General features: G+C 41.5%; 1 protein-coding gene across 5 annotated transcripts in view; it reads right to left on the bottom strand.

Annotated features, from left to right (window-relative positions):
* Window positions 1-239: 239 nt before the first annotated feature.
* daam2 (dishevelled associated activator of morphogenesis 2) overlaps window positions 240-12,967 on the bottom strand; it is a 122,342-nt gene continuing 109,614 nt past the window's right edge. For all 5 annotated transcript variants that reach the window (XM_034111036.2, XM_071201683.1, XM_034111039.2 and 2 more), the window contains 6 exons: window positions 11,906-12,074; window positions 10,778-10,885; window positions 10,534-10,594; window positions 9,884-10,015; window positions 5,315-5,485; window positions 240-5,228 (listed from right to left, as the gene is read on the bottom strand). In XM_034111036.2, coding sequence (XP_033966927.1) covers window positions 5,016-5,228; window positions 5,315-5,485; window positions 9,884-10,015; window positions 10,534-10,594; window positions 10,778-10,885; window positions 11,906-12,074 — 854 coding nt within the window. In that variant the 3' untranslated portion in view covers window positions 240-5,015. The remainder of the gene's footprint in view (window positions 5,229-5,314; window positions 5,486-9,883; window positions 10,016-10,533; window positions 10,595-10,777; window positions 10,886-11,905; window positions 12,075-12,967) is intronic.

Genomic DNA, 12,967 nt, shown 5'->3' with positions numbered 1-12,967 from the left:
TTATTATCAATAAATCAACCTTTTATATTGTTCAAGCGGTGAACATTTGGTCTTTAAAAGTTCTGGAAAATATATAATTTAAAATGAAAATATTTCAAAATATTTTTAAATGGTTGTAGAATAATTCCTGTCAATGGGCTATGAATAGACTAATTGTAAATGATTGCACAACTTTGGAGCATGACACATTTATATTGAACTAAACAGTGTAAGCATGTAGAAATCATTCTCACAATCAGTTGCAAGGGACAAAGGTTTATTGTAACCTTACAAAAGGACCAGGGTAACAAAAAAACAAAACGAAAATAATAGAAATGGAAGAGAAAAGAAAATAATTCTCATACATCATCCTTATGTCTTAAAACTATACACGGACCACAGTTTAATTCTTCATATTTTTAATATAACAATTTTGTCGTAATGCTGTGTGGACATACAAAATATAGCTAAATAAGGCAAATAAATAGCGGTACAATTTACAGGAAAATTGAACATTCCTCAATGTTTTAATTATTTTTTTATTACCTTATCTCAAACATCAAGAATGGTGTACAAAATGATTTTTCCACTTCTGTACATCTTTCGGTGGAGGATACCTTTTCTTTCCAACCTTAAAAATACTGACTGCTCACAATCATACAACATCTGAAACTGGGTGCATTTTTCTCAGGCAGTACAAATTGTTGTGTAACAGGTGTGTATCATATTGCAAGCAATATTCTAATAAAGTCAACACATCACACCTCGTGCACCCTTCTTTAGGCATGCAGGTCAACGCCAAGTGCATGATTTGACAGAAATGTGGCGGTGTCAGAAACACACTTTTATTTTTACAAGTGACCCAGACTGGTGGGGGTTAAAAACTCTGTTAATGCAGCGGAGTCCAAACCTCACTTGCCCCTTTTCTCTTCTTCACACCATGCTTTTTTGCACCACTCTTTCGTTGCACCCCTCTCATATTTAAAAAAGGGCTCTAAATCCTCAAATTAGCGCTGCAAAATAAAATGTCCCCTGACAAAAGTGCATTGAACAAGCTACTAATTTCATTCCTTTTCCATCTGTACACTCCGAAATCAGCCAGTCAATGGCCGAATAAACATCCAAGCATGTAACAACATAATCCTAATAATACTGAAAATATTACAATACCCCTCAGTAAATAGTCTGCACTACAAAATGTGTTAAAGCTCTGGATTAAGAGTTTAAAGGGGCTGCCAAAGTCTGATATACCAACCGTGGTTTACTGGAAAGACAAAAGAGCAGAGGTTAGGAAATCGAGTAGCTCAAATATACATGAGATGCTGGTTAGAGAATAAGCAACCATATGTCATTTTCCCCTTAGGACTTTTCAAAGTGTCTGATTTTATTCTATTTGGATTTCTGGTTATCCTCTAAAGTGTGGGACAAAGGAACTTAAAGATCCTCTCTGCTCTCTCTTTGTCCTTTAACCTCATAATAGCATCACTCTGCAAAAAACCCAAAGGACTATACACGTGGTAGGAGTAGGTTTCTCTGCAATGTGACCGATACAGGATGGAATAAATAAACGTTTAGGGAAAAAGGAATTTCTCTCTACAGGTAGTATGTCGAACATCTCTAATCACATGGCAGCCATAGTGTAGTACACCTGCCGCACTTTAATAGAGGGAACTTTGGTGAGCTTAAGCCTAGAGCTTGGAACAATTGCCTATGGAAGAGTATTAAGGCCAGGTAAAAGGTGGAAATAATTCATGTTCTTAAGAATTAAGTTGAGAATAGAGTCAAAATACAGAGAATAGTTTTGAAATATTTAGGATCAAGTTGTTGATAATGGAGTCAAAATTAAAGAAGGTTAAACTTGTCAGAATAAATCTACTCAACTAATTTGCACCTACGCAATGTTCGATTTTATTCTCTAAAGGCAAGACAAATACTAATAATGTCCTGCTGACTAATGCCTGGCCCTTATACTCTTCAGAACAGTCGCATCATGTTATCACTTTGGAGAGCTGCTATTTGATGTTTGAGACGTCAGGTGGAACATGAGTTTACATCTGAGGCCACAAGATGGCGCCAATTAGTCCAATTCCAACTGTCGGCTAGAAAACACTGTATTATTTTGGAAAGCCACAAGCACTAAAACACAATGATAGGAATGGTACATGTGTGAAAACAGGTGAGAGGCACTTCAAGGTGAAAATAAAAACAAAACAGAAAAGCTGGTAAAATGAATGAGAGACAACACTGGGATAGCTCTATATATAGATGCTCAATAATTCATTGGAAATGTCTTTTTTTGTGTATTTTAACACTACTGTTAATACACAAAGTGCGTATTGAGACAAGTGCAATTAAATAGTTTCTTATTTAAAGTGATACAAAGGATCTTCAATATGAGCTATTTGTGTTTAACTGTAACTATGAGAACAACCATGTAAATCCAACCCCTTTCCAACTGATCCTGGAGCTATTGTGCAACTGCTTTGGCGCAACAGCTCCGGGATCTTACCATAATAAGGACACATGCCAAACAGAGGAAAATTAAATACGGGATGTGTCCTTTATCTTTTTATCCTCTCCAAAGAAGACCAAGTCCAATTTCCCCACTGTACCGTTGGACATTACACAAAGCCCTACGCTGTGCTGCAGTAACCATGCAATGCAGATGGAATAACTCAAACGGGTTGCAGCCATGCCTACTGCCATCTACGGAGGAGGATTAGGGCCACATGTGAATGTATTTTTGGATCTTACCAAAAGTGATTTATTTTTTCTTTGAGCTCTGAAAAATCTGAATTCTCAATTCTGACTTTTTTCTCCACATTTCTCACTATATTCTCTGAAAACACTTGTGGCCCTAATCATCTTCCATATTAACAATTTAGAAATGCATATACAAATAATAAAAGAATGAATACGGTAACAACTTAAAGAAAAGAGACCTAGGTTGGCAACATGTTGCCCATAGTAACAGGGACTGAAACATCTGAGAGAAGATGGAAGTAAGGATTGTTTTCTATGACGCTCTCTGAGGCGCTAGAAGTGCTTTGTTGTACCCTGACTTACGTTGTAGACTGATCAAATGGTTTATCTGACATTACTATGCCAATTTAAATAAAAATCCACATAAATACTGCATTATAAGCCTTAAACCAAGTAACTGTACGGAGGACCAGAAGGGCCATTTCTGCCATTCTTTTTGAAATGGCGTCTCATGCCACAAGCCACAAGCTAGTTTTCTCGGGATAACTGATTACTGTAGGTCCATTCCCAGGAGAACAAAGGCGGATTTGATGAGATAATAAGATCACACGTTTTTCAGAATCTCACAATAATTATGTAATTTAAAAAAAAGGAGTGTCTTGTTCACACATGGTTTTAGCCTTTGGTCACAGATGATTTAAAACTGCAAAGTAACTACTTTTGTATTGGTCCTCTCCTGATATGACTATGGGTTATGTGAATATTATGTCTTTCAAAAAGACCATTAATAATGGGTATTCCATGATCTGACTTTGTAAGCTTAAATCAGTTGCTTTAATTGTTGCGTCGTCATATATGTATTGAACTCCTGATCCCATAAACATACATTTTAAAGTAAAATAACCTTTAATTTTCTTGTGATAACGGGTTGATTATCTGGAGATAGCAAAGCTTTTTTTTCTCTCGATATGGCGAAAAATGTGACTTGTGATTTAACGATAACGCATCAGAAAACAAAAATGGCAATTCCAGCTTTGTTGGCCTCCGTACTAAGCCAGTGATCAAGCACTAGTTTAACTTAAGAAACCCTAAACTGCAGATCTAAATTCATACATGGCATTCCTTCATTATCTTTGTTCTGGGGGAAGGTAACTGAAGTACAGAGAGGACTTTTTCCAGAGGACCCTGTAGATCGGATCATGGAGTGTAAAGTTGGTCAGAAAAGCTACAGTGCAAACAAGACGTACAGGTGTGAAAAGGAAGCAATTATCTTTTTTTTTTACATAAAGCGCAAAATGTATAGAAATTCACTTTAACAGCAATGTGAACTTGCAACACCAACAAATAATGCATTGTGTGGACAAAACCCCAAAATGCCATGAAAACATAAAAAAAACCTCTACATCTTTGCAATTAGCTTGTCTGCATCTAAATATAAATATATATCAACGCCTAATTGCAGTATGTTTTCTATTAATACATGTACATTTGTTTTGCTTTGGCACGCATTAATGCCAGAACAATGTCAACAACAGTTAGGAGTGTAGGTGAGGATTGACCCTTTTGGCACAGTCATCACTTTTGAGTTTTTCCTTGAACAGAGGATCCTCTTAAAGTCGAAGCTTGGGATGTACGTGCGTCCTTCCTGGGAATGCTGTGCGCTGGAGGAGGCTGCTGGGATGACATCTTTCAGAAGCCTACAAAGCATTCTGGGATTTGCCAAATACAAGCCCCTCTTTCCAGTGAAGGACGTTTTAAGAACAGCCATCCATTCTGTGGATATAACACTTTCCGCGGGACACTTGAAGTAACCATGACTGTGAAGGTTATGGCTTACTTCCCTGTTCCCACTTTCTTTTTCCCATGCTTTCTCTTGGCCCTAAAGTCTATGTACAATGTGACCAAAGTCCCATGTGTTTTCAGGAGCCAGTGAGTAAAAGGATAGGGCCGCTCTATCACCGAGGAGAGGGGAAATGAGCAGTGAAAAACAGGGAGTGGAAGAGAGCCGGAAGCTTGAGCACAGTGTTAAGAGGGTAAGGTCAAAAGATGGCGGGATTATGTGTCACAGTGGTCTGTCTGTCCATCCATTAGATCCAAATACAACGCCCAGGACAAACAGTTAGGAATAGCTGTAGGAGACCAATCAGAGGAGGGTGATGCGTCCTTCAAAATGGCGTGGCTGTCCATACATGTCCAGTCCAGCCGTTACTTACATCCTCTCCAATGTCTATGGTCGCTATTCCAGGACCTGGACTAACGGTGTTAAGAGATCTACACCACGGCAGTATTTACGTGTCTAGTGTTTTCTTTTTTTGTCCTTCCTTTTTCCCGACCTAGTAATTGACCTTAGTGACTGCTCGTTCGCGCCCCCCGCCCTCCACCAGCTGGTTGACGGAGCGCTTGCGGTTCCGCTTGAATTTGTTCAGGTCCTTGTCGAAGACCTCACCGGAGCGCAGTGCCGACACCAGGTCGTCAAACTCCCCGCCGACCTCGTCTGAAGCGCCGCTCTTCTTGGCCCGACGCTCCCGCTCCCGCTGCTCCTTGAGCTGAAAATGGAAACCGGAAGTTAGACACATTATGTTTGTTTTGTATATTGGTGTCTCAGGGTTGATTCTCTGAATGTGCGAGTCACCATGGCCTCCATTCGTGCCCTCCTCTCCTCCTCGTCTTTACGGCGCTGCATGTTCTCCAGGTCCTGCCGTGCCTCGCTGAACGACTGTAAGAAGGTGTCAAAGATCCCGAAGAACTCATCGGGCTGCATCCTCCCTTCTTCCTCCCCAAAGTGCTTGAGAGATTTGGTAAACTGCACAGAGACATTTATTGTATTTTTACAATTCGTTTAGAAGAGATTAAACATTTGGCCAATAGAGTGGTGAGTCCTGAAACCCACTTCCGGTTCTCTGGCATCAGAGTCAATACTTTGTTGACATGTTTGTGGTTAGAAGCCTGAAATAAGATCTGTGGCTAACAAAAGCTTACGAGATGTTCACGTTTCGTTCAACGACATGAAATACGTCAGTGAATAGTGAAATATCCAAAGCCTTTATGTGTCATATAAACGACGGTTGCTAACAAGTGACTAAATGAGAATACTCAAGGTCAACACGGCCTTTAGCTTAGCGGTGGTGACGCACAACTATGCAACGGTTTTGTAGTTAATTTATAGCCTGTTAGCTTTTAAATTCTGACGATTGCATTTATGCTTAAAACATGGTTTTAATATGTGGAGATTATCCTGCTGAACTAAATGTGTTAGCTATCATAAACGTGTGTTGTCAACATAGCCTATTTTTAAACAATATATCAAAATCCAATGGGGAAGTTCTGTTGCTTTTTATTAAGGGAGCCCTTGCGAAGCTAACTTGCAGGTCGGCCAACAAAATAAGACATCACTGCACCAACTGGTTTCGTAGTACAGGGCGGGTGGCTGCATACAGTAGCAGCGCTAATGTCAAAGACACAAACATTATATTTTAATTTTGACCAGGATGCAGTGACACAAATATTAGGGAAGGCTTAGCTTCCCTAGCCTACAGCACCCGCCGCCCCTGGCCAGGACCATGCCTGCAGCCAAACCTACTTGAGCTTTCTACACACACATGCTTTGTACTGTGGTATACAGCAGGAACACAGCAAGATCCGGGCGATATCCTCCAACTTTAAACTATACTAAACTATTAATTGGTGCAGCTTGGAAGTTTAGATTTCTTTGTATTAAAACTTTTCTAAAATGTTAAGCAGAAATGCAACTGTGTATCTTTTGCCAACTTTTGGTGAATACGGGAGAAATCTACAAACGGAGAATAATGTATTTCCTGATTTCCCCCTAATCTGATGAAGACATTTTGGATCAAAATATCCCAGACTTTTCAAATTAACCAATGCATGAAATGTTTTTGTATGTGTTGTCTTGCTTTAATTGCGTCAACATATTGTTTTGGTTAGCGAGCAGAAGTCCCTCCTGCTCGGTTCTATTGTTCCAGTAAAGTAAAATATCAATCGTGTTTACAGCACACTGTGTGTGTTCTAGTATTGTGATCAAAAGGAGTTGCGGTTTGCTCTAGTCTGAGGATGTAAGATATCCTGTCATCATGGGCTGTTCACCATGGAAGCCACACACACACACACACACACACACACACACACACACACACACACACACACACACACACACACACACACACACACACACACACACACACACACACACACACACACACACACACACACACACACACACACACACACACACACACACACACACACACACACACACACACACACACACACACACACACACACACACACACACACACACACACACACACACACACACACACACACACACACACACACACACACACACACACACACACACACACACACACACACACACACCTGCTGTTTGTGCGTGTATTTGTATCAGTGGACGTTCATTGAACACCTTGTTGAGCATTTAGATTCAAAGTTGTTATTTTAAAAGGCTGACTCATACTGGCTCTGGTAATCACATCATGTATTTGTTATCACTTTAACAAATGTAGTCAACCTCTGCTTAAATCACTCATGATATGGTGGTATTGTGACTGCTCTGCATGTCATCTTGCTATAGAAATCTGCTGTAAGCTAGCTAGCTAATGTAGCTAACATAGTGATTTCAAATATACTGTCAAAACACTTATGGATTCATGAAATCCTGTATTGCGTCAGGGAGGATTAGGTTCTCCCTTAGGGGCGCCCTGACGACGTTCCATGATACCTGGCAGCCTTTGCTGGACCACATTGACACCCTTACTATTGGTGAAGAACCCAATACTTAATTCTCAGCAGAGTATCCCCCCCCCCCCCTTTTTCTTTGAAATACTATTTAATATTCACCCTTTATTTAATTTTGTTTTTATTTCCTTGCCCCCCCCCCCCTTGTATGTCTGTGTGAATGAGATTGCGGGGTATTGGGGTTCGTGTTTATTTGTCAACTGTACTAGGAAAACACAGTATTTTACATGCAATGTCTTGAAAATGTCCGTTTGATATCTGTGCGAAAACTAATAAAAACATTTATAAAAAAAAAAAACACTTGCCAACAGTGACATTTCGGTTGTGCATCGTGCAGCATTTTCTTTAGCAGAATGTTGTATTGGCAGCGTTTTGTTTATGCAGTGCATTTAGTAAACGCATGTTTCGTCAAGATGGTGAACTTTTTCTAAACGCTGCGCATTAGTTCAAGAAGATGTTTCTTAAGTTACATGTCCATTGGCACATTTGTGTTTTTTATATATTTGCATTGTTTTTTAAACTGTAGCGCGTTTCTTCTAATGTAGGTGCTTTGGGCCGTTGAAGTGCGTTTGCACCTGTTGGCCACCGTATGAACCGAATGAACTCAACTGCATCTAGATACAAACTGAACTGAAAATCAAATGTCTTTATCCAGCACGAAGAGCTTTTTTCTGGAGCTGGAAGACGGCGATGTCTGCCAGCGACGCTGAGCCAACTTATTAGGTAAAGGAAGAAAAATGTATCTGGCGATGGAGTAACAGTTAAAGTATTATGGATGAGCAGCTGCTACTGAAAGTGGGATTAACTTAAAGTTGAAGATTGGTGCTGAGCTAGAAATAACAATATGAACAAATGATTGCCTATGTCAGGGAGTTCTGCAGAGTTTTGGCAGATGCACCTGTGTAAGATCTGCAACCGTGTATACTAGCTTTCTTTGATCCATTCATTGCCATTAGCACGCCGAAACAAACCCCATGAGTTTGTCACAGGGTTGAAAACCTGATGCTATTGGAGGTAAATCAAAATACAGACTTTAAAATGTCACAGCAGTGTTGCATGTTTGGCCTATCCAACTCCCATAGACTTCCACCAATCAAATCATTTCTCAACCGTTTTCAGTGTGACATCTCTAGTTTAAAATTAAGCTTAAAACTCTTTTTATGTATTGCTAGAAAATGTGGTGCCGATGTCTTGTCCTCCACACATCCATGTGATAAGCTTAGTGATCTTCTTTACATCGAGCCCCTTCTTCAGGTGACATCACTGCTGTGTTAGGAATAATCCAGCACACGTTCAAATCAGTCAGCAATTACAATTGTAAGCCTAAACTGTTTTTCTTAGGCTGGATCTTTCATTGTCTGTGAACATGTCTCTGTGTGGGTGTTTTAAGGATACACCCGAGCAATCTCTCAGGATAAGAGAAAACCCCCTGTCCCAATAACCCACATGACCTTGGACAGCTGTAATCCCTTGTACTGTATGTAGTAATGTCTGGCGAGATACATTTGTTGCCATGGCGCTGTACTGTTTATTCATTCTCCTCTACTTTCTTGAGCCGAAACACCCACACACACACACACACACACACACACACACACACACACACACACACACACACACACACACACACACACACACACACACACACACACACACACACACACACACACACACACACACACACACACACACACACACACACACACACACACACACACACACACACACACACACACACACACACACACACACACACACACACACACACACACACACACACACACACACACACACACACACACACACACACACACACACACACACACACACACACACACACACACACACACACAGGTCCTTTTGTTTTACAGTGGTCACCGGTGTCCTGCTCCTCCCGTTCCTTCCCCATGACTTCCCCTCCAATACTTTAACCTCCTCCTTGAACAAATAATTAAGTTGCGGGGAGGCTCTGTTCAAGCCCCTCGAGCCCTTCCTCCTGTCTTCATTCGAACGCTCATGAACCTCATAGCAAACAAGGTAAGAGGTTCACATCTTCCAATGAGTCGGCAGCTGGATGCTAACAGCACCCAAGGCCTTTTTTATTAAATCAAATGTTTAAATAAATGTTTTAAACACTATATTTGGGGATCCCCACAGTCCCACTGGTAGCTGAAGCTTACACCATTGAATACAGACATCAATGCATGAGCCAGTAGGATTCCAAAGGCCATGTGTTGCACTAAGGAGGAGTGCAGAATCAGAACGAAACAAGATGAAGAGTAATCTTTGTAACTGCTTGTTTCCCTGGCGCTGCTCACGTCTGTCTACAAAGGACACGGCGGGATGCACAGAGGTGAGGTTCTCTCTTTAGTATCTTTGCTCACTCCTCCCCCGTCTGTCCACGACATAAAGGTTGTGCCGTTACCTTGTCCTTGGCTTCGCTCAGCTGGTCCTCCAGTTCAGAAAAGCTGAAGCCAGCGACGGTGATGAAGTCTCCGATCACAGCCACAAACTTGTCCCCACGTTCCCTCGTCCTGCTCTGCTGGTAGAGCAACTCCTGCAGGGCAGAACAAGACAAGAGATACGTGATTTAAAAAGCCAACGATGGTGAAATCACGAGGTAACTGTGTGCTTTAAGTCGGGAAAAGGAAGACGGGGACGGAAGAAAACATCTACTTCATAGGGGTCTGAAAACAAGAACGATGACAGTTTGATGCCATGGTGAAGTCCTGTGAGAGTTTGCAGTACGTTGCCGGTTAGGATCCCTTCATTGTTCATCGCTTAGGACTCTTTTACAAGGAGCTGGGTTTTCCGCAGGTGTCCTCCTCTTCTAAACAAGCCGCCCCGGGGATTAAAACCAGTTCTAACATTGAATAATGGAGTTTCACATAAACAAATCACTGTTTTTCCATCTCTGTGACGCGTGACTCCGTGTTTCTGTGTGCGGCTACAAATGTTCCGTTTCTTGTCGGTGTGGAAAATGACCAGCACGTAAACACTTCACTCTGCTGTCCATCGCTGCCCTGCTCCGACACATCATTACAGACAGGAGTAGAACGTGACACAACAACTCACCGCCTCTAGAGCCTTCAGTCCACTTCTGATATTGTGAACCTCTTTTTCCAACTCCGACAAACTAGTCAAGGAGAAAAGAAACATGAAGGGACATGTCTTTACTGCACTCCCGACTAGTTTTGGCGTGCAACTTGGGACCTTATTTACATTTTCAGCAAGTAAAATTAGAAAAGACTTTTTATATTATACAACACATGCATGTAGGACTATCTCCCTCCCCCACTGTAAATACTTGTGCACTCACTTGACTTTGGCAGCCTCGGGTACACTGCAGAGGTCGTTCTGGACGTGCAGCGTGTCGCTGTAGTTCTTCTCCATGATCATGATCAGGTAGTGCAGCATGGTGATGTTCCTGTCGAGACACAAGTGAAGTCAAAAGGTTTTTAACCAAAGTAATCAAGGAAACACTTATTCTTGTTGAGTTAAAGTATCACCTTCAATACTCTTATTTAACCCTTTGAATCCTTGGCTGTTTTAACACTTTGTTATTCATTTAAGTGACATTCACTAGGATTGCGATATATATTGAAAAGTCCAGTGAAGTCGCTTGGATACCCTTAGAGAAACCCACCTGTTGTACTTGTACCTTGGCCATGAACATTAAAACAGTTAGCAGCTTAAGAGTTTGATTTGTGCACCAGCACTTACAATGGTCTGTCTTGTTTGGAGAGAATATGTCAGCAGTTTGAATCTTTATCGTTTATTGCACTTATTTCAAGTCGCTTTGGATAAAAGCGTCAGCTACATGAAATGGAATGTCATACCACTATCTGGGATGCAAATAGTTGAAATGCTATGTAATGCTTTTACAAAGAAAAATGCAAATTGACCATATTGATGAGTTGTTTTTTTTCTGGCCAGAGATTGCCTTTATTCGAGTTGAAAGGGGAGGACATGACATGTTTGGTGGGCTCAGGAGTCGAACCCTCCTACTTTGCTGCGGAGACTGCATACTGGATGCTGGATGGGACCTTTTTAAAAGTATTGCCAAAAATGTACTTATATTTTCAGGAATTTCGGCACTACTGTATGCACTACAGTTCCCATAAAGCTTTGGGTGATACAAACAGGAAATGTATGAAAGTGCATCTGAGTAACTGTGGTTTAGAGAAGCGGAGGCACTACAGGCAAACGCTTTTTTTTCATGCAATTTTTTAGAGTTTATTTTTATTTTAAATCAACAAAATGTTACCATTTGATAATGCATATTTTGCACATAAAAAGTTTTAAAAGTATACCAAAAGTATCATGCTATATAAGTTGCGAGCAGTATCTGTTTTTCACATTTATAAAGGAACTCTGGAATTGAGAGGACATTTATCTCTCTTTGGAAAAATGGAGTCACAACAGTCTCTCCCCCCCCCCCGATCACCTGTCTATGCTGGACTTGGTGTCAGCGATCTTGTTGAGGCTGGAGACCTTGAAGCCGTAGGCGTTTCCTCTCTGGCCCTTGTTCATGAAGTTGCCGAAGGCCAGCACAACCTCCAGGATCTGAGTCAGCTTCTTGCTCCGCACCACCTCCTTGGATGCATTCAGGATCGCTGGAGGAAGATGGATAAAGAGAGAAGCAGCTGGAGCGATCATAGAGTTTGTGATTGATACGTGTGCACTTTGCTTAGTGCATCACTTATATTATAAGACTAGCCTTATTCCATTCTGCTTCTCTACTCAGCCCCCGTGCGCACACATCTCGTCTTTCCTTCATTTTTGTAATCCTTCATGATGATTGATCAATATTCCCCACAACAACTGGGCAGCCGAGTAGGGAAACCCATCAAGTCTCTCCATCCATCCATACAACAGCAGGGGGGAGGGGTTGTTCCCGTCCCCCCTGAGAACAGAATGGTCTGGCAGAGTGCAGGTGGTTCCCTCTCTCCGCAGAGGAAGCCTCGGTGTGAATGTGAAACGCATTAACAGAGCCACATTGTTATTGTTCCAGTTCGCTCTGCAGTGATACAGCACGGGAATCGTTCTTCTGGCTCTGCTGACAGGGTTCTGCTGGCGGTCTTGTGAAATGCTTCAATTGAACATGCTGGGTGGTCCAGGAAAATATAGTCTCATCGAGACTATGTGACAAAGTAACACCAATAATAAAAGGGGATGGAGGCTTTATTACGGGCATCGATGGACATTGTGGTCTGGGAACATCTGGATCCAATAACAATGATTGTTAAGGCTTGACTCAATGCTCAAAACGCACAGGTTGTTTCCTCTGCGCACACTTTCTTTTCCAGTAATAGATAAATGGATCTGACAAACAAGCCACAGTCAAGAGGCAACCTTCGGGTGTGAGCCTTGCTTTCTCTCTGGCGTCCAGCAGGGGGCGACCCTACTCGTTGCATAAAGAAGTCAGATTTTATAGAAGGCTAGGAAAACAATTCTCAACATTTTCCTAATAGGTTGAATCCATAGTCTTCTTCAATACGGCGTGATG

The sequence above is a fragment of the Pseudochaenichthys georgianus genome, chromosome 22 (assembly GCF_902827115.2).
Source record: "Pseudochaenichthys georgianus chromosome 22, fPseGeo1.2, whole genome shotgun sequence".
Classification (NCBI taxonomy): Eukaryota; Metazoa; Chordata; class Actinopteri; order Perciformes; family Channichthyidae; genus Pseudochaenichthys; species Pseudochaenichthys georgianus.
The sequence above is the reverse complement of the archived record's forward strand: the minus strand, read 5'-3'. Positions and strand labels throughout refer to the sequence as shown.